Raw genomic sequence first — 22,552 nt, 5'->3', positions numbered from 1 at the left:
CTGGGGGAGGGCTCAGGTGGGCCTAGTAGCTCACAGCTGGATGCCATTTCCACCTTAACATGTCCACCACATATGCCAAGAACAGACTGGACCTGGGAGATCCAGCCTGATCTCTCCTGTGGACAGACTGGGAAACTGAGGCAACAGGCCATGGGAGGAGGTTGCCCAGGGTCCCATCCCCTGAGAGTGGCCCAAAAGACAAAGAAAGAGGCCAGGGGGACTTTTATACCCAGAGAAAGAGGTCCCCAGGGTCTTTGACACACTCTCCCTGGGCCCATCCTCTCCTCAGACCAGTTCCCCTATCCTCCCCAGACTCAAACATCATTTCCTGGAAGCTCCATCCCCAGGACCCCACCCTGGCCCTCTCCAGGGTGATCCCAGTCTTAATTCCCTCTTCCTCCAACCATGGCTCCACCCACTCACCCTGGGATTTGCAGCACAGCCCCAGCACCCAGCTCCTGCCTGGCTGGGGTGGGTGCTCTGGAAACAGGTACAGACTGACCCACTCACCAGAAAGGACCCTGGCCAGCCCCAGCCACCAACAGCGCCTCCAGGGGCCTGGGCAGCAATGGAGCAGCAGACGTGCTGGCCAAATGTCCCCAAAAAGGCTGACCAGTGACAAGGCCAAGGAGAGTGTCTCACAAAGCTGTCTTTAAATGGCTTCTCATGAGCCAATATTTAACCAGGACTCAGCAACGACAGGTCTGGGGCATGAAACAGCACTCCCCCCTTTCAGGAGGTGGAGGCCCAGCAAAACACACCCCCAAGAAAGCCTGAAGACCCACCCACCACTGCCCATTGGAAGGAAATGATGTCCATCTTGACTCAGACAGAAGGAAACAAAAGCCCTTTTGCCCTCCCGCCCGGCAGCAGCCTGCAGCTGGGGAACACTCTGGGCATTCAGGCCACATGCACCCTCCCCCTGGGGAACACGGACACCCCCAGCAGCACTCACCCAGGACAGGACGGGCCTCCCCACACCCACCGGGGGCCGGGCGCCATGACATACCTGCCACACACATAAGCTATGTTTCCAGGCTAAACTCCTGCACTGTCACACCCACGACCATCAGAGCCATCAGAAGGGGTCAAAGGCAGTCAGGAGAACTCTGGAGCTGCAAGACGGCAGGCCAACACCCTGCCCTGCACCTGCACGCACTGGCTCCACCCTCATCCATCCCACAGGCCAGCCATCGCCTCCCCGCTTGGAGCCCTGGGGACAATCCCACGGCCGCCCTCTCCTGGACTGGGCATTACACTGGGCATTACGCTGGGCACAGAGAAGGAGGCCAAGCCATGGCAGCATCCCCTGGGAGACCAGAACCACCCCCTCAAACTTGCAGGTTTCGCAGGCCCTAATACTAAACAGCTTACACACGTCCTCCTGTGCACATAAAATCCGTCCTATATCGCGTGTCATTCGTAAGATGGGGTAGATGTGAAGGAATTAAGTTGTTCAAGAACTAATAACAAAGAGAAAAAAGGTCTGTAAATGTTTGGCACTGATGCAATTTTTTTTCAAATACTTCCAATCCAGCATCTGCTGAACCCATGGATGTGGGACTGGTGGACTTGGGGGCCCAACTATAAGTAAACAGACACCACCCATTATCCCCCATTTACCCACCCCGTCCGCACTCCTTCTGACTCCTAGCCACGTGCCCCTGCCTCCAGCTCTTTCTTGCCCTGTTCACCAACCCCAAGCCCTTGATTGCCCAGTGTCTCAGCCAAGGACCTGTCAGGTCCACTCCTGCTCCATGCCACCCCAGTTCCTGCCCAGGGCCAGTGTATGAGGCCTGGCCCGAAAGCGAGCCTCTCTCTTACTTTCCCCTCAGTGTCCAGGCTGGGTGTGGACCTGGAGACCAGGCACAATTCGCTGTGTGAGCTCTTCTTCCATGATGCTTGCATGATCAGCAGAAGGGCCAGCCTCTCCTCATTAACTGGGTCACTGCACCCAGAGGCGGGCATGGAGGATGGGGCCCCGCCCACAGCCCACACCTGTTCCCTGCCTGGCCAGGTGGCAGCAGGCGCTAATGGTGGCTGGTGGCAGCAGGGCCACGGTCAGTGGAGGCTATGTCATGCCAGCCAGGGAAAGTTTCCTGTTGTCCTCGGTCATTCATCCAACGACCACAGAGAACCAGCTAGAGCCGGCTCCAGCCATCAGGGGGACGCGGTAAATAATGAGACACACCAACAGTGTGTATGTGGCTGCTGGAAAGGCATGGAAGGTCTTACCACCCCGAGGAGTGTGCCTGGCCTGGCACCTAGGATTGGGTCAGAGTGAGGCAGCCCCTAGACACTGGGCAGTTAAAGAGGCAGAGTGCCAAGCAGAAGGTCCAGGAAACATCAGCTGAGATACAGTGACTGAAGACCGCAGTTCCACCCACAATGTGGTTTGCGGTTCAGAGCTCAGCCCAAACACTAACTCTACCCTCCTCGCCAGCCCCAGGACAACGGAGAATGTGGCCGTGTTTGCTCTTGTCTGCATTGTTTTGGAAAAACACAGAAAGAGAGAAATCTGCCAGCCACTGGCTCACTCCTTCCCAAATACCCACAACTGCTAGAGCTGGGCTGGGCTGAAGCCAGGAGCCAAGAGCTTCATCTGGGTCTCCCACGTGCTTGACCCACCACCTATTGTCCCTCACAGGGTATGCAATAATAGCGGGAAGTTGGATTGGAAGCAGAGAAACTAAGATTTGAACCTAGGCACTCCAGTACGGATGCCAGGCAGTCAGAAGAAACCTGGTCAACTTGACAAACCCATAGGGCTCGAGTCTCTGGGACAGTGATGACAAGTCAGGGGTGGTGGCTAGGCCGCAACGGGCGGGGTGGACGACAGCATCTGTCACAAGTGCCACTGGCTGTTTCCTGGAAAGTCTCAGGCCACGGGACAGGAGCTGACAGAGAGCACCCCAGCGTCAGCAGTGGCCAGTTCATCAGAAAGCAGAAGTGGAGCCAGCACCAGCAACAGAGAGCTGAACCAGCGAAGACAGAAGCCAACCCCTCTCTGCCACCGGCCCTGGCAGCCCCCTTCCCACCCCTGCTGCGGTCCCCACTCGCCTTCCTCAGCAGCCATGCTGTCCGCCAAGGCACTGACCCAACAGCCACCCAGCACCCCAAGCACTAGCTCGGCTTGGTCACCAACTCCAGCCCAACTCCACGCCTCCTTGCTGGGGGCAGGGAGGCAGAGGCGCTGCATTGGCCCCACCCCAAACCCCCCCCCCCCCGAAGGCACCCCAAGTACCAACTATCTCCCACAGCAAGCCCCTTGTTTCCATCACAGACATCCACACTGAGGCTATAAGAATGCCCCTAGGGCTTTGGCCTCCAGTTTCCGACTCACCCTGCAGGGCCCAGAATAGGCTGCTAGAAGGCATTCCCATCCCAGGGAAAGCAGATGTTGGGGGCTCCCTCTCATACACGTGCCCTCCGGGGACACACAGAAGACAGACAGGACGCTGCCAGGGCACCAGACTGCCTCAGGTCCCCATACAGGACAGTGGCCCCAAGAGGTAAGGAGCTCCCCCGACCACCACCACCATAGGGTGCACACACAGGCTGTGAAGGGAGTGCAGTCAACTCTGGGCCCAGGCCGATCCAACTCTGCCCTTGATCATGACCTTGCTAAGCCTCAATCTCTCTAACCATAAAATGGGTTTATAAACAGGGAGTTGTTGAGAAGATATGCAAGAGGCACTTGGTGCCTTAGGCAAGAACCAAAACCCAATGACACAAGCTCCTGTGGCCATACACAGACACACACAAGCCCAGCTCCCCCCACCCCCAACCCGGGGCCAACGTCCCTCCTACAACCTGGCCTCTCGTCCCAAGCTGCCCCAAGACCCCTGACTTCTCGCTGCCCACCTCCCTCCTCTCTCCTTCTCCACCCCTTCCTAATACACACAGAATGTGTGTTCCAGCCTACAGCCCAGGGGCTGGGGCAGGGGAGGGAGGAAGACAGCCAATATGAAAATTCTCTTGTGTCTGCAGCTGGGCCAGAAAGAAATCCAACCCCAAGTTGCAGCGCCAGGGACCCCTGGCACGGAGACAATCACACAGACAGAAAATGGAAAGTTTATTCAAATAGCAAGACTCCCTGGGCCTGGCGCTCTGCGGCTGGCCGGTGGCAAGCAGGGGCCCCACCCTTGGGTCCCCCGCTGCAGGTCTCTTCCAGAGGGGGAAGTGGTCTCTACTCTCCACACTCCGTGCTCCAGGAGTCTTTGACGCCCCCTCTACTTGTGCTGACTCATGAGCTACTCTGCTGAGTCAGCAGCACTAAAGGCTGTGCTTGCTCTTCCAGGGGTCCCTGAGGGGAGGAGATGAGGGGGTGGGTGGACCATCTCAGTCTTGCCCCAGTGGAAGGGGCTGGTGATGCACAGCTCTGAGCATAGGTACTGGCCTGGGCAACCTGGGCCAGCCCTCACGCTGCTGGCTGGCTACCCCCTTGTCTATCCAGAGGCAAGGCTGGACCCTCAATGTCCTGGTCCCCTCCCATGGTCCCTTCCCAATGCATGGGCAGGTCCAGGACACAAACCCAACATTCAGCCTTGCTCGACGGTTCCTGAGGTCCGGCCATCAGCCTCAGCACTGCAAGGCACTGGCCTCAACCATCATTGTCCCCCTGTTCAGTCAGAACCTTGTTAGTCACCAAAACTGCAATAATTCATTGGTCAGTGTCCACTTCCACCACGCGCGCAGGGGCCCTGTCCTTCTCATGTGGCACTCAGGCCCCGTACCTGCCTGAGATCAGCTCAGGACACTGGTCTGTGAAATTACACCAGAGCCCTCAAATTCAGTTTCCCGAGCATCCTCAAAGGACCCTCCAGGCTCTCCAACCCCAAGCCAGCCCAAGCAGCAGTGAAGGTCATCACCCCCCATGCCCGCCCAGGCTGTCACCTAAGCTGGGGTCCTCAGATCTACCCTTGCTGCATGGCTCCGGGCAAATGATCCTGCCCCTGAGTAAGCCTGGGAATCTGAGATGGTCTCCAGGCTGCGGGACAGCCAGGCCTGCCTCTGTGGCCTCTACCTGGGGAAGGTGCATGGCTCACTCACTCTTCCTGCCTGCTTCCCCACTAGCAGGAAGGAGGCCGGCAACCCCTGCTCCAGGAAGGGACGGAAGTGGCAGACTTTGAAAGGCAACCGGCCAAGTGTCACAGACACGACTCAAGCCATCCATGCAGCACTGATGACAACGATGGAAAAATCAGACAACTCAACTGCCCAGCAATAGGGGTTTGGCTAAACAAGTTAAAAAAAAAAAAAGAGTGGAGCATCATGGAATATTCTGGAGGCGCCAGCCAGCTGGTGGGAGGCCACATGTGTGCAGAGGACCGCGACCACAATAAGCCCGAAAAGCAGACGATGCGTCAGGAAAACACCCCTAAGTCATCATCTCTGGGTGGGACTAGGAATGTCCCTCTCTTCTCTACCGCTTATCCAGATTTTCTGAGTTTCCTTTGATGACTAGCTATTGCCTATGTAAAAAACAACAGAAGGGCCTGCACTATGGTGTAATCCTCTGCCTGCAATGCTGGCATCCCACATGGCACTGGTTCAAGTCCCGGCTGTTCCATTTCCAACCCAGCTCCCTGCTTATGGCCTGGGAAAGTCCTTGAGGCCCCTTTCCCCACATGGGAGATGTAGAACCTCCCGCTGCCGGCTTTGGACAGGCCCAGCTCCGGCCGTTGCAGCTATCTGGGGAGGGAAACAGCGGATGGAAGATCTCTTTCTGTCTCTCCTCTCTCTGTAACTCTCTCAAGTGAAATAAATAAAATCTTAGCAAAATAAAAAACAAGGACAACAGAATGATACCAGGGGAAGCTCCACGTTGAAAGGTCATGCCTCCATGGTCACAGGTCCTGGTAGGTTGTGGATGCTGGTAGGTGGGAGCCACAGCAGGTCTGAGGCGAAAGGTAGAGCTCACCACCAAGCCACCTGCCACCTAAGCTAACAGGAGCCTGTCACTCAACCAGGAAGGACACCCCGGTCCTGGGAGGGATGGGGCCCCACAGGCACACGCTTGGCTGGCAGCATGCCCAGTAGAAGGTATGTGAGCTCTCTCGGAGGCAGGTGCACCCATTTCTGTCTCACACAGGAGGAATGTGAGATTGAGGGCACAAGAGGGCAGGCTGAAGGGAAGCTCCAAGCACTGCCGAGGGGGCTCCCACGGCTCCGCGAGCCCGAACCCAGCAACAGATCACAACAGCGACAGAGACACGGAGGGACAGATGCGTCTCAGCCTCTCTCAGCCAGCTGGGAACCCACTTTTTCCTTGGCACCCATGCCCCACTCCATCCAGCCTGCAGTGCCAGGCGTGGAGAGCACCTTTGCCTTTATGGATCCAGTGCCACCACAGTCCCACCCATCCATGGTCATGGGGGGCCCAGCAGTCAGGCCGACCAGGTGCCCAGTAACTGCTGCCTGTTCTTACCTTCAGCTCGGGGCCAGCATGGAGGCACAGTGTACAAAGCTGCCCCCTGTGATGCTGCCATCCCAGGTGAGAATTGGTAGGAATCCTGGTTGTCCCACTTCCCCCATCCAACTCCCTGCTTGTGGCCTGGGAAATCACTGGAGGATGGGCCAAAGCCTTGGGACCCTGCACCAGTGTGGGAGACCCAGAGGAAGCCCCTGGACATTGAACCCATCTGGGGAGTGAACCAATGGATGAAAGACCTTTCTCTCTCTCCTCTCTCTCTCTCTCATATATATATATCACATACACACATATATTTATAATTCCTACAAATTAATCAACCAATTTTTGATAAATAAAAAAGGATAAAGGGAAAATTTAAGTATCCCAGTAATCTATCACCCAAGATAATCCCTGAATTTTATTGAATTTTCTTCAATTTTTTTTCTTTTGCCTATACACACCTTTAGATATTAAAAAGCTACATCCTCACTTTGAATGGCTACATATTATCCTGTTGAACTACACCTAGTAATACATGGTTTCCTTTCCGGTTTGAACCAAGGCTGAATGGTAATTATGCCCTCCTTGCACGCTCCAGGGAGCCATGCCCGAGCACAGATCTCACCTCCCAGGCTTGGGGCTCTTTCTGAGGTCACAGGTAGCCAGGACGCCCTTCCCCTGGGAAGATGCTGGACCACCTGGAGCTGGCGTCTCCTCCTGTGCCAGACCCTGCTTGAAGGATCAAGATTCTTGCTCACTTTCTCAGCCCATCCCAAAGATTTCGGCTCAAATAACTCTATCTTTATGGTCTGCCCAGGAGCTACTTGTGCCAGTCAGGGCACATAGTAGGTGTTCGGTGGATGTGTGGCTGCGGTGTGGGACACACAGGGAGTTGGTGGGGGCTGCCCATCACCCAAGGGACTACAGAGGGACCTGTGCAGGACAGAATCCTCCAGCCCAGGACAGATGTCACTCTCAGGACTCAAGGATGAAGATCAAGCACTGGAAGACAGTGAGTCACACAGAGGAATACAGCGGTAGGTAACCATGAGGGCCGTACATGCTGGTGCCTGTCCCTCAGGACCTTCAGAGCCCGCGTGTCTGACCCTTGTCCCTGTCACCCACCTACTCCCCCCCCACAAGGCCATACTTGCTGGGCACTGTGCCGCAGGACAAAGACCTTGCAATGGCTTGGAGCTTTCACAGCAGAGTCATGTCGGCACCAACACATACTGTATACACTGTACATACACACTGCAGTATGACAGTGTTGAGCATCGATACGCACAGACTTTGCCCCGCTTGGCACCTCTGCAGTGTCACTCGCCTGCACAGCTCCAAAGACCAACATAAGGAGACACAGCAGCTGACCTGCAGCGCACGGCTAAGCCCTGGCCTGTGACATCCGCCCCCAAGGCCACATGGGCTTGTAGGGAGTCCCTGAGTGGTCACATGATGGATGTGACCCCCCCACCCCAACTATTATTGTTGGCATTTGGGAAATAAACTAGCAAATGGAAGGCAGTCACCCAAAGCCAGCCAGGTCTGAGGCTAGACCACTGACCACCTGCAGGGCTGGACCCTCAGGATTCACGCAGCATTCTGCAGGAGGAGGGAGGGGTGGGAACAGGAAGTCAGCTGGGCTCCCCCCGAGGTGCATGGCGGCTCCCCGGGCCCTCAAGCCAAGGCATGGCCAGAGCCATTCCACACAGAGACAGGAAAGATGAGCTGGGCAGCAGGGGCAGAGGGGGCGCCTACCCTGTGAGTCACTGAGAGTAAACCCATACTCTGCTCATAGGCAGGGCCCTGTCTCTGGCCTTGCACACACACACACACACACACACACACACACCCGCTGCTCATGCCATCTGCCATCCTCACCACCCACCTGGAGAGCTAGGCAAACTGAGGTCCTTGCCAAAGTCCCCCTGTCAGCTGTCCCAAGCCCAACCTGCAGGTGGTCCGCCCCCTCCCCAGAACCAGGGGAGGAGGGTGTGTGGCCGACCACACCCCAGGGTGCACCAAGCACAGACCTGACCCGTCCGTTGCAGCACACTTCTCTCCCCAAGGACTTGTTTGTTTACTCAGCTCTCAAAATTATACCTTTGCTGCCCTGCCCAGCCGAATTACTACCCCCTGCCTGACCCGGGCTGGCACAACGCTGCAGAGAACAGGTCCTGGGTCCCCCGGCCTCTGCCTGCCTCTAATCCACTGGGTTCCGGCCTTTCCTCTTCCTGGGCCTCAGTTAACTCAGAAACGCAATGGACACAGGATTGACTTAGCTGACTTCCAAGCGGCTTTCTTGGCCAGGAGGACCAGGGTCTGTGCTGAGAGATACACCTGCCGCCCAAACCCAAGGTAAGGCTCTGTCGGCCAGCTGAAAGAAATCGGGAGCAAACCCAGGGCAGCCCCTGGCTTCCCCCAACACTCCAGCTCTGTTCTCTTACCCCCCTCCACCTTCCAAAACCACCATCCTGGCTATTACAAGAATCTGGGGAATAACAGAGCAGGTGGAAGTTCTCTCTCTATCCCTTCCTGCCTCCGCCATTCTGCCTTTCAAATAACCTTTTTCCAAAGTTTTTTTTTTTTTTTTTTTAATTTAAAAGGTGGAATGACACAGAGAAGAAAAGACAGAGAGAAATATCTTCCACCTGCTGGTTCACTCCCCAAATGGCCATGATGGTCAGAGCTGAGCCAAACTGAAACCAGGAGCCCAGAGCCTCTTCTGAGTCCGCCATACAGGTCCAGGGTCCCAAGGCTTTGTGCCATCCTTCTCTGCTTTCCCAGGCCACAGCAGGGAGCTGGAGTGGAAGAGGAGCAGCCAGGTCTTGAACCAGTACCCATACAGGATGTCAGTGCTGAAAGGTGAGGCCATAACACCAGTCCCAATAACTTAAAAAATGAAAAATTAAAAAAAAAAGAAAAAGAAAAAAAAGCACCAACAGGAAGCCAAATGAAAGTCACCTCTCAGCTCAGCCCCTCGGGGTGTCTGGGTCTCCCCCTCTGTCTCCGTCAGGCCAGGATGAAGGCCAGCCAGCTCCCATAAGATTCCAGCTGAGGGCCCGGCGGCGTGGCCTAGCGGCTAAAGTCCTCGCCTTGAAAGCCCCGGGATCCCATATGGGCGCCGGTTCTAATCCCGGCAGCTCCACTTCCCATCCAGCTCCCTGCTTGTGGCCTGGGAAAGCAGTTGAGGACGGCCCAATGCATTGGGACACTGCACCCTTGTGGGAGACCCGGAAGAGGTTCCAGGTTCCCAGCTTCGGATCGGCGCGCATCGGCCCGTTGCGGCTCACTTGGGGAGTGAATCGTCGGACGGAAGATCTTCCTCTCTGTCTCTCCTCTGTATATATCTGGCTGTAATAAAATGAATAAATCTTTGAAAAAAAAAAAAAAAGATTCCAGCTGAACCACTGCCGTTCCAGACCCAGAACCTAATTGGGCCAGGAGCGGCAATATGCTTCTCCTGGCGTCCTCACAGTCCCATCCCTGTCACAGACAGCCAGGGCTCTGCAAAGACAGTAACTCCCTGAAAGTCATAGCTTTCTGTAGCAGCCGCCTGCCTAGGCCAAGTGCAAACACTGCCTTGCGCACTGGCAGCGTTGAAAACCAACACGCACAATAAAAACCCATTGTCTTTGCAACCAGAGCCACAGTGTGAAGGAACCTGATGGAACCTTCTGGGCTGGCACAAGTCCTGTGGGACCAGGGCTTGCGTCCCCGCTTCATCCCCCTCAGTACTCCCTCAACATCTCTATGCACCGAGAGTCTTCCATGCTTCCAAGGGGTCAGAGCCAGAGGCACTTTTGAGATAGTCCTCAGGCCCATAGCACAGATGGACAGAGTAAGGCACCGAGAGGAGGAAGGACTCGCCAGAGGTTACCTGGCCCCAGTCCTGGGCAGTGACCTTTAGCTGGCACCCCCCACGGCTCCCAGAACGTGCAGTGTAAGAAAGCGGGGAGTTTTCTGCCCAGGGCTAACTCTTACAGATTCTGGAAGATGCAAGCTGGACCCAGAGAGCTCTGCTCAGCATGAGGCATGGCTTGACCTTGGAGAGGTGGATGGTCACGGTCCATCAGGCATAGGGGTGGACACTCAAGACTTGCAAGTCTACTTCTGGATATGTGGCTGGGCAAGGGGAGGGGAACGCTCAGGCAACCTGCACCAACACTCTGGCTCCCGCCTCACTTCCCAAGTCCCAGAATCTCATGGATGGTTCACAGCACCTGCTGGGTGTCCCCTCTGCCCACTCTATACATGAGGAATGTGAGGCCCAGAGTACGGAGGACACCAGCCAGATGGATAGGAGATAGGATCCCAGCCCCCTTTGCTCCCCAAATGGCCACAACAGCTGCAGCCAGGCCAATCCAAAGCCAGGAGCCAGGAGCTTCATCCCGGTTCCCCATGTGGATGCAGGGGCCCAAGCACTTGGTTCATCTTCCATTGCATTCCCAGGTACAGGGAGCTGGATCACAAATGGAGCAGCCAGGACATGAACCAGTACCCATATGAGATGCTGGGACTACAGGCAGTGGCTTAACCTACTATGCCACAGTGCTGGCCCACAGATGGCAGCCGTAATAAACAGCCCACAGGCTCTATCAACCATGTGAGCCCTATTGGGCCACAGGTTATGGACAGCAGGTGACCACAACCTCACACATTGCCATCACTGAGGGTTGACCTGCCCTGACTATGCTCCCATCACCTTGCTGGTCCAGGATGGGCCTCTCACCACTGGGCTGGCCACCCCCCCATCTGGGCCATTCTGGGCTAAAAACACATCCAGTAGCCCCTCTTCACCAAGGCCAAGTCCCAGCTGCTTCCTGGTGTCCCCAGCCCTCTGTCCAGAAGCCCTGCCCTGCCCCCACTGGGCCAGCAACATCCCCGCCCACCTCCCCACAGACACACCTGCCCCAGGGCTTTCCTTTGCAGGATGCACCTTGCCCTGAGAAGGGACAGTCAGAAAGCATCCACAGGCCCCATGAGTGTCTGGGTATCCAGCACGTGTTGTGGTGTACAACACAGAGCCTGGTACACAGCAGGCACCTACTGGCTGAATGAAAGAATGGCTAAGTATTTCTGGGGCCAGAGCTTGGAGGGTAATGGAGGCACGTAGCTCCGTGTCTGCTCAGCTGCCCACCCAGCCCTGCCTTCGAAAAGCAGCTGTAGACCCCCACAGGGAGACAGAGAATGCCCAAGAGCAGACGCTGGTCTGGGGGTCACAGATAGAGAGCCCCAGACTCAAGCCTCACCAGCTGGCAAGGGGCGGCTTCCAACTGTCTTTTCACTCCTTTATCCGCCAAGCCCTGTCCACAGCCAGGCACTTACTGGATGATACAGGGGACCAACTGCCTGCCATGTGACCACGCCCACTGCTCTTCAGATACTTGCTCAGCATCCTTAAGTTCCGGGGTGGGGGCGCTGCCCTCAAAGCAGGGGTTGGTTGGGGGGTACACACTGCAGGTGCTGGGGTTTCAGACTCGGCGCACCTTTCCAGTTGCAAAGTCTTCTAAGGCATCACCAGCACTGTGGTTGCAGTGGCCCTGGTGTGTTTGTCCCAAGAAAACAGGAACTGTCCTCCTCACTTCAGAGGATGCCCCCCAGGCGACAGACTAGCCGGAAACACCAGTCCACCCGGGGCAGGGTTGGGAGGGAGGATGCCTGGGCAATCCAGCTGCACAGCCCTGCCCCCCCCCCCAAGCTCCTTCCGTTTCTTGCCAACATACCACCCGCTGTGTCACCCGGCAGTCCCCCTCCCAAACCAGGACTAATCCCAAGAGGCAGAAGTGGGGGGGCTCTAGGGCAAGCACTTCCTGTTCCCCCAGTTCTAAGACCAGCACCATCAGCTCAGCTGCAGCCTGCCCTGAGTCACGCCCTCATCTCCGCCAGCAGACAGCGCCTTGGGGACTCCACCCTACAAGGAGGTGCAGAAGGTGCGCAACCCCAGCGTCTGCCCCTGCCCCTGCCCCTAAAACTCTGCCCAGCCCCAGAGCACTTCTTCCCCGGCCAGGGACAGGATGGGGGCGGGCAGGGGAAGGAAAAGGCAGCCCAGGAATTTCTGCAACCGCAGGAGGATGCCTCCAGAGACCCAGGGCGAAGTGAGTCATGGCTGTGCCTGTGGAGGAGATGGTGGGGGAGGAGGGGGAGGAGGAGGAAGGGGCAGGTCGGTGGAGGGCAGGACCCATCAAAGAAGGCCTGTGCACCCCAGACTGAGTAATGCCGGGTGGGATATATTTGTGCAACCTCTGGCAGCCTCTGACACTTGCCTCTCTGTTCCCACTAAGCACCTCCTCCTCCCTGGGCCTCCGACTGCTGTGCTTGAGCCCTTTCCATGTAGCCCCCCTACTCAGACTGGGCACCCACAGGGAGCCACGCAGGCACACAGTGGAATGTGGTTTTAGCAGCTAAGGGTTTGCCAAGGAACGGGAGAACCCAGCAAAGGCAGGACTGGCTCATAGTAAGTGCTCACTTAAAGGATGGCCGATCTTGACCCTCCTTCCTCCACAGCTAACGTCCCCAGACCGGAAACATATCCGCCCCTGCAGGATACAGGCTGGGGCAGCAGCTAGGCCAAGGGACCCCCTCCCTACTCCAGGGACATTCGTGCCTGTCCCCCAGTTCACAGGGGCTCCCAGGAAGGTGCCTGCCCTGGGTAGTGTGTGTTCAGGACCCGGGAGAGACGTTTACAAAAGCAACAGGACACACACACTTGAGTCACAGGTCCAGCGATGCCTAAAAGAAACCCACAAGGGCAGGATGGCGAAGGAGTGACGCCTATTCTTGTCTTCCAACTTCATTCCTCGGGCAGCAGGGAGGGCAGGCTGTGGCCCAGTTTGGGTTTAGAAAGGTCTCTTTTGGCAGCCTGTGTGGGAAGAGCCGCAGCGGGAAGCGGGAGGCCCCTCCAAGGAGGCGGGGGTAGCTCAGAGTTGGGAGGGGTTGGGTGAGGCCAAAGCCCAGGGCTTAGCCCATGTTGGAGGAACAGACTGGAAGGGCCCAGAGGAGGCTAGACGGAGAGAGGAGGGCAGGGTCAAGACCAACAAGAGCGTGTTGTCTAAGAGCCGACACAAGAGACAGCACAGTCCCCAGCCAGCAGCTTCACCCTCCAGGGGCCGACCTAGACCTCTTTGGGGGCAGGGCAGCAGCCCAGGTTGGTTCCTCCTTGCCCACACACACACACCCCTGCCCGACTTCTGACCACCCCAGTGTCTCCTGCAGCGTCCAGGACACTAGTGAAATCATCTTTGCTTGTGGTGGGAGGCAGGACGGCACCACATTCACTTCCCTACCATGGAGAGGGCAGAGGTGATCATTCAGGTCAGGGCAGGAGGCCCGGCTTGCCTGAATCAGTAAGTAAACGGGACATTCTCCATCTTGCATTGATCATCCCAAAAGGCTGACGCCCGCCCCCATCACCGCGGCATGCCCCAGGAGGGTGTCACATGGCTGCTAGGGGTCAGCACAGCCAAGTGCCCCCTCCAACAGTGGCACCTTCTGCAGGAGGACAGACAAACAGCTTCGTGACTGTTAGCAAAACCCTGGACACAACCCAGCAGCTGCCCATGAACAGTGGACTGGGTAAACACACTGCCCCCAACACAGAAAAGAGGAGATGGACTCAGGAATTCTGACCTTGGGGGGGAAAAAGATGACACAGACTGTGGAAGAGGGCTCATTCCTATAACAAGAGTTATAGGAGTGTGGACACAGAGAAACAGGAATGTTTGGAAATAGCGACACCCCAAGTATCACCTGAGTGATTTCTTCCGGGGAGTGGTGGGGTTGGAGGTGGGAAAGACCAGGCCAGTTTGCGTGCACGGCCCACTCTGCCCCGCTGGGCTGCTTGCACGAGCATTACCTATGCCAGTGGGCGGCTTGTGCAGCAGGTGAAGTACGTCTCAATACAGCAACGTCTCTAGCAAGGAGAAAGGTGAGCCGGGCTGAGGGGAGGAGCCTGGAGGGTGGCGGGTCCAGTCCTCTCAGGTAACAACCTTCCGGGCCTGCGATGACTAAGTCCCTCTAAGTGTCCTGGAGACAAAAGGGGGACCCCCACCTCAGCTGGTGTCAGGCTTCCTACCAATGGGTCCCAGCACACGGCGTCTGTGCCCGATGTCATCTGCACCCTGGTGTCTGTGGCTCCGACTATGTGCACAGAACTTGACCTCAGCTCAGGACCCAGCCACGGGCTTGCATGCTACCCTGCTTCCCCACCCTCTCCCCCCAGGCCCTGTGCCCACGTGGGACATGAGGTCCAGCCAAACCCACCCATTCGGGTTCCCATCAGCATTTGCCTTCCAGAGCCACTGGGCAATTCTCCAGGTGGACAGCACACAGGCCACCCTGTGTGTGGCCACACGGGGAAGGGGAGGGAACTGCACTCGGGTCCCCAGGGACTGGATACCCCCAGAAAGACAAGGCCCAACCCACAAATGCAGACCCCTCCCCCCCAGAGAAGGAAAGGGAGTGACTGTCTCTGTATTCACAGTGTGGATGTGCCAGTGTTGCAGGGCTGACTCCAACCTGTGCTTATCTCATCAGTCCTAACAGAGAGCCACTATCATTATTCCCATTTTACAGATAAGATAGGGCCAAGGTCATGCTTCCAACCTTGAGTTGCCCCAAGTCCGGAGGACAGTGGGGGAACCCGGGACCCTCAAGGGGGAACCCACATGCAACTAGGGAAGCTGAACCCCTGCATGGCTGAGGCTGCATAGACCTGGGGGGTAGGAAAAACTCAGAACCTGCCCAGCCCCGGGGCAGGGGGAGGCCAGCTCCCCACCACCATACCTCCAGGGGGAACAGTCAGCTCCCCACCACCGGCTCAGCGGCTGGGGCTACTGGTGCAGGAACAAGCCCCTGCTTGCCCGGGCCTTTGAAAGCCAGGATGAAAGGTGCCGGGGCAGCCAAGCAGGAGTGGCCTGACCTCTGCCAGGACTTGCAGGCTGGTATTCACCTGCTCACCTGCTCACAGCAGGCATGGCAGAGCTGCCGGCCAAGCCACAGAAGCCCAGCACGCCTGGGGCTCCTGGAACTGTGGGAAGGGATCTTCCTGAGGCTAGCATTTCAACAGGGGTGGCCCTGGATCCCCGGGGGAAGCCAGGGAGGGTTCTGGAATCCTTAACTGTCTGCTATGAACCGTGCCCCGCACTCCCTGGGTGGGGCCTGAGGGTGGCTGGGGGCGGCCAAGGACCGCCTTCCCCAGTTCCCCTCCGACACAGATTTCCCAAGCTCACTTCCTCTCCCAGGCCCCGGTGGCCAGAGCCCTTCAGGTGAGTCTGCCCCTGGAATGTGAGGCATCCCAAGAGGATTACTGAAGTGCTGCGAGAAGAGGCCATGGCTCTGGGAGTGGGCCACCCTCCCTCCCACTTGACCCAGGGTCCTGGCCAGTGGGGCACCCTTTACCTCCTGCGGTGCCAGCGTCCTCCCCAGTGAGTACTGGGCTGGCAGGTCTCGGCCCAGGAGGCAGGAGAGGGTGAGAAAGAGCATGGGGAGGAAAAACCCAACAGAAGGCTGCCACACCCCACCCAGGCCTGGGTGAGGGGCCCCGACAGCAGGCCCGTGAATGGAGGGACTGTTAGAGAGCCCCAGGAGGTTGCCACCGACAGGGAGGGGACAGGAAGGCTCCGCCCAGCCCTTCCTCCTCCCAGAGCCCAGGCCTTGTCCTACAAGGAGAATTTCCAGAACTTAACCCCCACTGGTCAGAGGCTAGAGGGGGTGGATTTGGGATCCCGTCCTGCCTCATTCCCACCGCACCCCAATCACAGCCCTGGGCCCAACACACAGGAAAAGCCACAGGCAACAGTCATACCAGAACCGCCCCTGTGCCCAGCAGGCTTGGAATTCCAATGGACGGGGGTGTTCAGGGACCCCTAGTCCTATCCCTGTTCTCCTGCCCCCAGACACCAAAACAGAGAAGGCAGCCCGCCTGCCCAGGCCACTGGCCAACAGGAACTGTCTCCTCACTCCATGAGACTTGTCCACACCCCCCTGTCCAACACCCCACCAACCACCTCTCAGGCCTCGAGCTGAGTGAGCTCCAGGAATGAGCTTGCTCACAGCTCTCAGCTTCTGACGCCTAAGGAAGAAACCTTCAATCCCATTGCGAAGAACGGAAAACTGAGACACCATACACAGGGGCTCCGCTGGAGGGCAGGCTCAGTGTGGGAGGTGTCAGATTGACAGAGCAGTTGGAGAGCTCACCTCAGCCTCCCCCAAGGCATGACAGTGCAGTGGGGTGAGGAAAGAGCCCAGGACCCTGTCCCAGGCACCCCCCCAGGGTGCCAAGGAGCCAAGGGGGACAGTTGTCCCTGTGAGAAACGCCCACCGGGCAGGGACACAGCCAAGGGTTGCCTGGAAGAAGCAGGGGTGGAGAAGCTGGTATTGGGCCTCCTGGGAACTCTGGCAGCTGCTGCCAGCAGGAACACGCTGGCAAGTCTGAGCCAGGGCAGCGATCCCCCACACCTGCCATCCAATGCAGCCAGGTTATCCCTAGCCCACTCCCCAGCAACCCCAGCTGGTCCTTACAGGCCCAGCCCCAGAACGCTTCAGCCACGTGTACTGGGGGCTGGGGTCCGGGCAAGTTGCAGACATCTGGGAGGGTGGGGGCAGATGGGAACATTTCAAAAGTACGGGGTGGGTTTGCACCGAGTTTGGGCTGGTATCTTGGTGGAAGTGGGGAGAGGCTGCGCCCATGCCACAGCTGAATCTGGGGTAGTAGGTTGGGGGGTTCCGAAGGGATCGGTTTCTGAAGGTCCCAGCAGGGAGTCGGGAGGTGCGGGGGTGGGGAGAAGGTACGAGCTCCCTCAAGAGAGGGAAGGAGAGACAGCTGCGGGCGGGAAGCGCTACTCAGAGCCTGAGAGAACAGAGACCCGGTCTCGCCGCAGGCCCTTCCGGAGACCCCAGCCCCGGCCGCTAGCTCGGAGGGCCGCTGCGGGGGCGTGGTCCGGGGCTCCCAGCCGGACCCCCGCGTGGCTCACCTGCGATCTGCTGACGCCGGGCGTCGTCCAGGTGCGTGGACACCACGTCCCCCATGGCGACGAAGAGCCGCGGCCCGCTCCGGCCGCCCGCCGCTGCGCACCAATCAGGCGGCCACCGCCGGCGCCATTGAGCCCGGCCACCGCGCGCCCGCCGCTCCCGCCGCCCCGGCTGCGGCCTCGGCTCGGCTTGGGGCCGAGGCCCGCGCCCCGCCCCGCCCCGCCCGGACCCGCCTCCCGCAGCCGGACCCGCCCCGTCCTGGCCGCGGGCGGGCGGAGCGCAGCCTGGGCCGGGGCCACCGCGGGGAGCGCCCGGGAGCCGCAGACAAAGGGAAGGAACCCGGAGTAGGAGTCAGGGGACACAGGCGCGGAGCCCCGGGCTCTACACTAAGCCCAGCCCGAGCTGAGGCTGCAGGGGCCACTGAAAGAACTGGGGGTGCCCCGATGGGGTCGGGGTGGAGGAACGGATCACCGCTCCCGGCACGAGAGGTTCCGCCCAGCAGGACGGACGTGGGGGACAGGCCGGGGACGCCCGCCCCCTGCGCCCTCCGCCCTGTCCCCGGTCCTGCCCGCCGCCACCCGCACTCAGGAAATCCTTGGCCTTGATTCTACGTGCTCAGGTGTGCCGACCTCTCTTGCACAACAGCTATGGGGGCGGGGGAGGTAGGAGGGGTGGAGGGAGAAAAAGAAGACGGGTGCAGTCTAAAGAGACCCCAGTTAGATGCCAGGCAGACCCAGCACGTGAGCATCTGGGCAAGGAGGGTGGGAGTGTTGGGCCAGAGCAACTTGAAAGACGGAGAAAGTCATGGCACGTTACAGTTTATAAAACACTACTGGGGCTCCAAAGCCTCTGGTGTGGGAGTGGACTTTGGGACCTGGCTTGCCAGGCTAGGCACGGCTGTGTCACTTGGCTGGAGGAATGTGTTTTCCAGGTTGGCACCAGAACCGGGTGCTAAACTGACATCCCCAGACCCTGGGTGGCAGTGGCAGCCAGGGGCTACAGCTGCTGAGGCTCCCCTCTTATGTCCTGTGTCCGTTAGGGGCCGTCCAGTTTCTGCTTGGTTACTCTAAGTGACAGGGCACTCAGCACTTCTCTGGACCTCCCACCCCGCTGTCCCGGTGACCTGGGTCAGGAAGCGGTGATCGAAATGTGGACCGTGACAGACACCTGTGCCTCGGGCCTGTCTGCACTGGTTGGTGATGCAGGTACATATGTATGCATTCGGTCACTTCCCAGGCATTGTACAGCCACGCCTGCGTGTGCCCCGCCCTCCACAAGACACTGTAGAGGAAGCCATGAGCAAGCCCCAGCTGGGTAACCTGTTTTCTCACCTGTCAAATGGGCACAGCACACTTGGTTGGGAGGGCCAGCTGAGATGACCGTGTGCCCAGACCAATGACAGACACGTGGCCATCATCTGCCAATCCTTGAACCTGTCTCCCTGCCTGGAGTCCTCTGCTTGCCCCCTGCCCTTTGAGGAGGGGGTGGAGGGAAGGGCAGGAGGAAAGTCACAGCAGGAGCTGGCCTGGAACCTGAAGCTGAAAAACCAGCACTCTGACTGACAGCAGGTGCCGGGAAGCAGCATTCCTGAGTGTGGGGACAGCAGGGAGGGCTGGCTTGGAAGAGCAAGCAAGTTCACGCAGCACCCAGACCCCAGACCCCCAGACCCGGCAGGTGCAAGGCCATGGGGGAGTTTTCTCTTCTGGCGCAGAGAAGGAAAGCCGATGGCAGAAACCCAGAACAGGAACACAGGGCCAGAGCAGACCCTAGGCAGCAACCAGACACAAATGATGCTGGTCATCTCCTTTGCTGGTTGCCCACAGCCCAAGCTACAGGGACTGGACAAGGCTGTCCTGTCCAGGGAGGGGACAACTGCACTTGCATCTGCATATCCCCAGGGCATCCTAGGCCAGTCACTGATGGGATCGGAGGTGGGACCTCAAGTAGCCTTCCCCTAGCCATCAGGGTACACCCAGGCCTGGAGTGCCCACACACTGCCCATGTGCCAGGTTCCTGTCCCTTTGACCTGCTGTTATAGCTTCTGTCACAAGTCTCCTGACCTCTCTGAGCATCCGTGGCTTTGAATGCGGACAGTTCATGAGATGATGAGTGTAGTGGTAAGGCATTGTGCAAATGGGGGTGGGGCGGGGGGACTACACCTGCTGGCATCCCTCTTAGGCAGTGGATTATTTCAATCCTCAGGAAACATTGTTACTGCCTGCCAGCATAGGACAGATGAGAGCTCCCTTGGGGAAAGCTCTGGAAGGGGTGAATGTGACCTGTTCAGCACGCTGAAGATAGTTGCAAAAATTATGTTGCATTCAGTGTCTTTAAAATGAGAGCACCCTTCTGTCCAGCGCCTGCTGCTTTTCAGGTGTGGTTACGGGTCATGGGGAAAGATGAACACACCAGATAGACCAGGTCCCCACCCTTGAGGAAGTTACAGTTTCAGGCTGGGAGAGAAAGATGATAAATCAGTAAATTGACTTCAGGGACTAATGAGCATGAAGATGGGGTACAATGACAGGTGAGCCAGGCAAGGTGGGTACCACCTAGGAGGGTGGTGCAGCAAGTCCTTGGGGGATAGGGGAGTGGGTGATATCTTGAGATCTGGAAGGTTCTGGAAGAGGTACCATTTATTGGAGCCCACACCACCTGCTAAAGTCGGGCCCCATCTCCTGCCTCGTATAATCCTCCCAACTTCTGGTGGAGGAATAAACACACATGACCATGTAACCCTTGTTTAAACTGCTGCCAGGATTTTTTTTAAGATTTATTTATTTTATTGGAAAGGCAGATGTACAGAGAGGAGAAGAGACAGAGAGGAAGATCTTCCATCCGATGATTCACTCCCCAAGTGGCCACAATGGCCAGTGCTGTGCCAATCCAAAGCCAGGAGCCAAGAACTTCTTTCTGAGTCTCCCACATGGGTGCAGAGTCCTAAGGCTTTGGGCTGTCCTCAACTGTTTTCCCAGGCCACAAGCAGGGAGCTGGATGGGAAGTGGAGCTGCCGGGATTAGAACCAGTGTCCATATGGAATCTCGGTACGTTCAAGGCGAGGATTTTAACCATTACACTATCATGCCGGGTTCTGCTCCCAGGATTTTAAAGCATCATATTCCAGGACAGGTTGGTACAGCAGCTGATTCACCATTTGGGACTCACAAATCCTGCAATAAGCACCCGGGTTTGAACACACACACACACACACACACACACACACATACACTTCTGGCTCCAGCTTCCTGCTAACACACACACTGAGTGACAGCAAGTGATGAGGGATTGAGGGCTTGAGGGCTTGGGTTCCTGTCACACGCAAGAGAGGGAGCTGGCTGGAGCTCCAGGTCCCTAGCTCAGGCCTGATTCAGCCCTGACTATGGCAGGCAGCTGAGGAGTGAATCAGTGGCTGGGGAGAGCTCTGTCTCTTCCACCAACTTTGCCTTTCAAATAAATAAAAATTAAGAACGGATACATATGTTGCATTGTGTGCACATGGCAGGCCATGCTGAAGCACCAGCATAAAGCCAAGGCAGAGTGGAGGCTGCATGGTCCCCGCCCCCAGGCCACCAGGCCCCCAGGCCCCAGACCCCCAGGCAAGGGAAAGGCAGCCCCACAGCCAGGGGTAGGTGCTGACTTCTGATGAGCAGGCAGCTTCAGTGTCCAAAACTGACGCAAACTGCTCAGCTCTCTGCAGCGTGCAGGTGACTCAGTCTTTGGGATTTTTCTTTTGTGTAAGCAAAGTAAACTCAAGTACAGCCATCAGCACCTTGAGGGATTCCAGGAGTCAAACTTCCAGACCGCCATGAATGTCCCTCACCCATGGACTTAAGGCTATTTTGTTTGTTTGTTTGTTTTGTTTTATAGATTTATTTATTTTTATAAGAAAATCAGATAAACAGAGAGGAGGAGAGACAGAGAGGAAGATCTTTTGTCCAATGATCCATTCCCCAAGTGGCCTCAACGGCCAGAGCTGAGCCAATCCAAAGCTAGGAGCCCAGAGCCTCTTCCAGGTCTCCCATACAGGTGCAGGGTCCCAAGGCTTTGGGCCGTCCTCGACTGCTTTCCCAGGCCACAAGCAGGGAGCTGGATAGGAAACAGAGCCGCTGGGATTAGAACTGGCAGCTAAATGGGATCCTGGCACATTCAAGACGAGGACTTTAGCTGCTAGGCTACTGTGCCGGGCCCTTAAGGCTTTTTTTATGGGTACTCTGCAGTGTTGAGTCCATTGAAGCATCTCTTCACATATTTTCAGGCCGTTTGTGTGCGTGTGTGTGTGTTTAATTTATACACTCTACCTGATTGTTTATTGGAATGTCTTTGGTTTTTCTTGATTAATTCCTAAGAGTTCTTTCTATAGCGACAGTCCGCCAGTCCTGGTAGAGTGGAGGATTGGGCACACAGCTCTACCGTCTCTCTGGACCCTGGGGTTGCAGGTTGTGGTTTTTGTCCATGGGGCTGTCCCACCCTCTGGCAAGCCCTCAGCCAGGGATGGAGCAATGCTGATTTTGGGGCTCACCTGCTGGGCCTGCCCCCTCCTGAACAGGAATGCCACCTCCAGTTCCTGAGTCATCACTCCTGAGTCAGGAAGTGGCTTCTGCCGAGAGCCACCTACCCGCAGGGCCGCCTCGCCCAGCCCCACCCTCAGCACGTTTGCAGCCAGGGACCCAAGGGTGAAGAAGACAGACTGTCTTGAAAGAAGGGTTGCAGAGAGCTACCACCCCAGCTTGGACGAAGGCCCACCCAGAGAAGGGAAGGGACTTGTCCCTGAACAGTTGGCAGGGTTAGGTCAAGATGCCTCCCTGCCAGGTGGGGGAAGAGGAGGGGCCCTCCCTCCCTGTTGGCTGTGGGCCTCAGCTCAGCACTTCCCCACAAACCTGTCAGACCTGAAATAGACCAGGAGGAAAAAAAACAAACACCTCCAGTAAACAGCAGGGAGTGTGAATGAATCAGGATTTTGTTTTTAAGGGGTATCGAGTGTCCACCTCTGTTTACTGGGTTGGCATGGCCCCTGGTACAGACGGGCAGGAGCCTGGCACGCAGCCCGGGCCTCCCCTCTGTATGAACTCTTGGGCGGTGGAAAGAACCAGAGCTTCAGTCTGTCCCATGTGGCCCTGGCCCCCTCAGCGCTTCCCTGGCTCCTTCTGTGGTTGAACCGTCCCCCCT

The 22,552-nt window shown here is 57.5% G+C and overlaps 1 protein-coding gene across 1 annotated transcript in view; it reads right to left on the bottom strand.

The window, feature by feature from the left end:
* The window catches only part of NIBAN2 (niban apoptosis regulator 2), a 38,333-nt gene extending 20,745 nt beyond the window's left edge, over positions 1-17,588 (bottom strand). The window contains exon 1 of the mRNA XM_058672522.1: positions 17,389-17,588. Within this exon, the coding sequence (XP_058528505.1) occupies positions 17,389-17,443 (55 nt within the window). The 5' untranslated portion in view covers positions 17,444-17,588. The remainder of the gene's footprint in view (positions 1-17,388) is intronic.
* Positions 17,589-22,552: the final 4,964 nt, after the last annotated feature.

Source organism: Ochotona princeps, chromosome 14 (genome assembly GCF_030435755.1).
Source record: "Ochotona princeps isolate mOchPri1 chromosome 14, mOchPri1.hap1, whole genome shotgun sequence".
Lineage (NCBI taxonomy): Eukaryota > Metazoa > Chordata > Mammalia > Lagomorpha > Ochotonidae > Ochotona > Ochotona princeps.
This window is presented reverse-complemented; position numbering and strand designations above follow the sequence as displayed.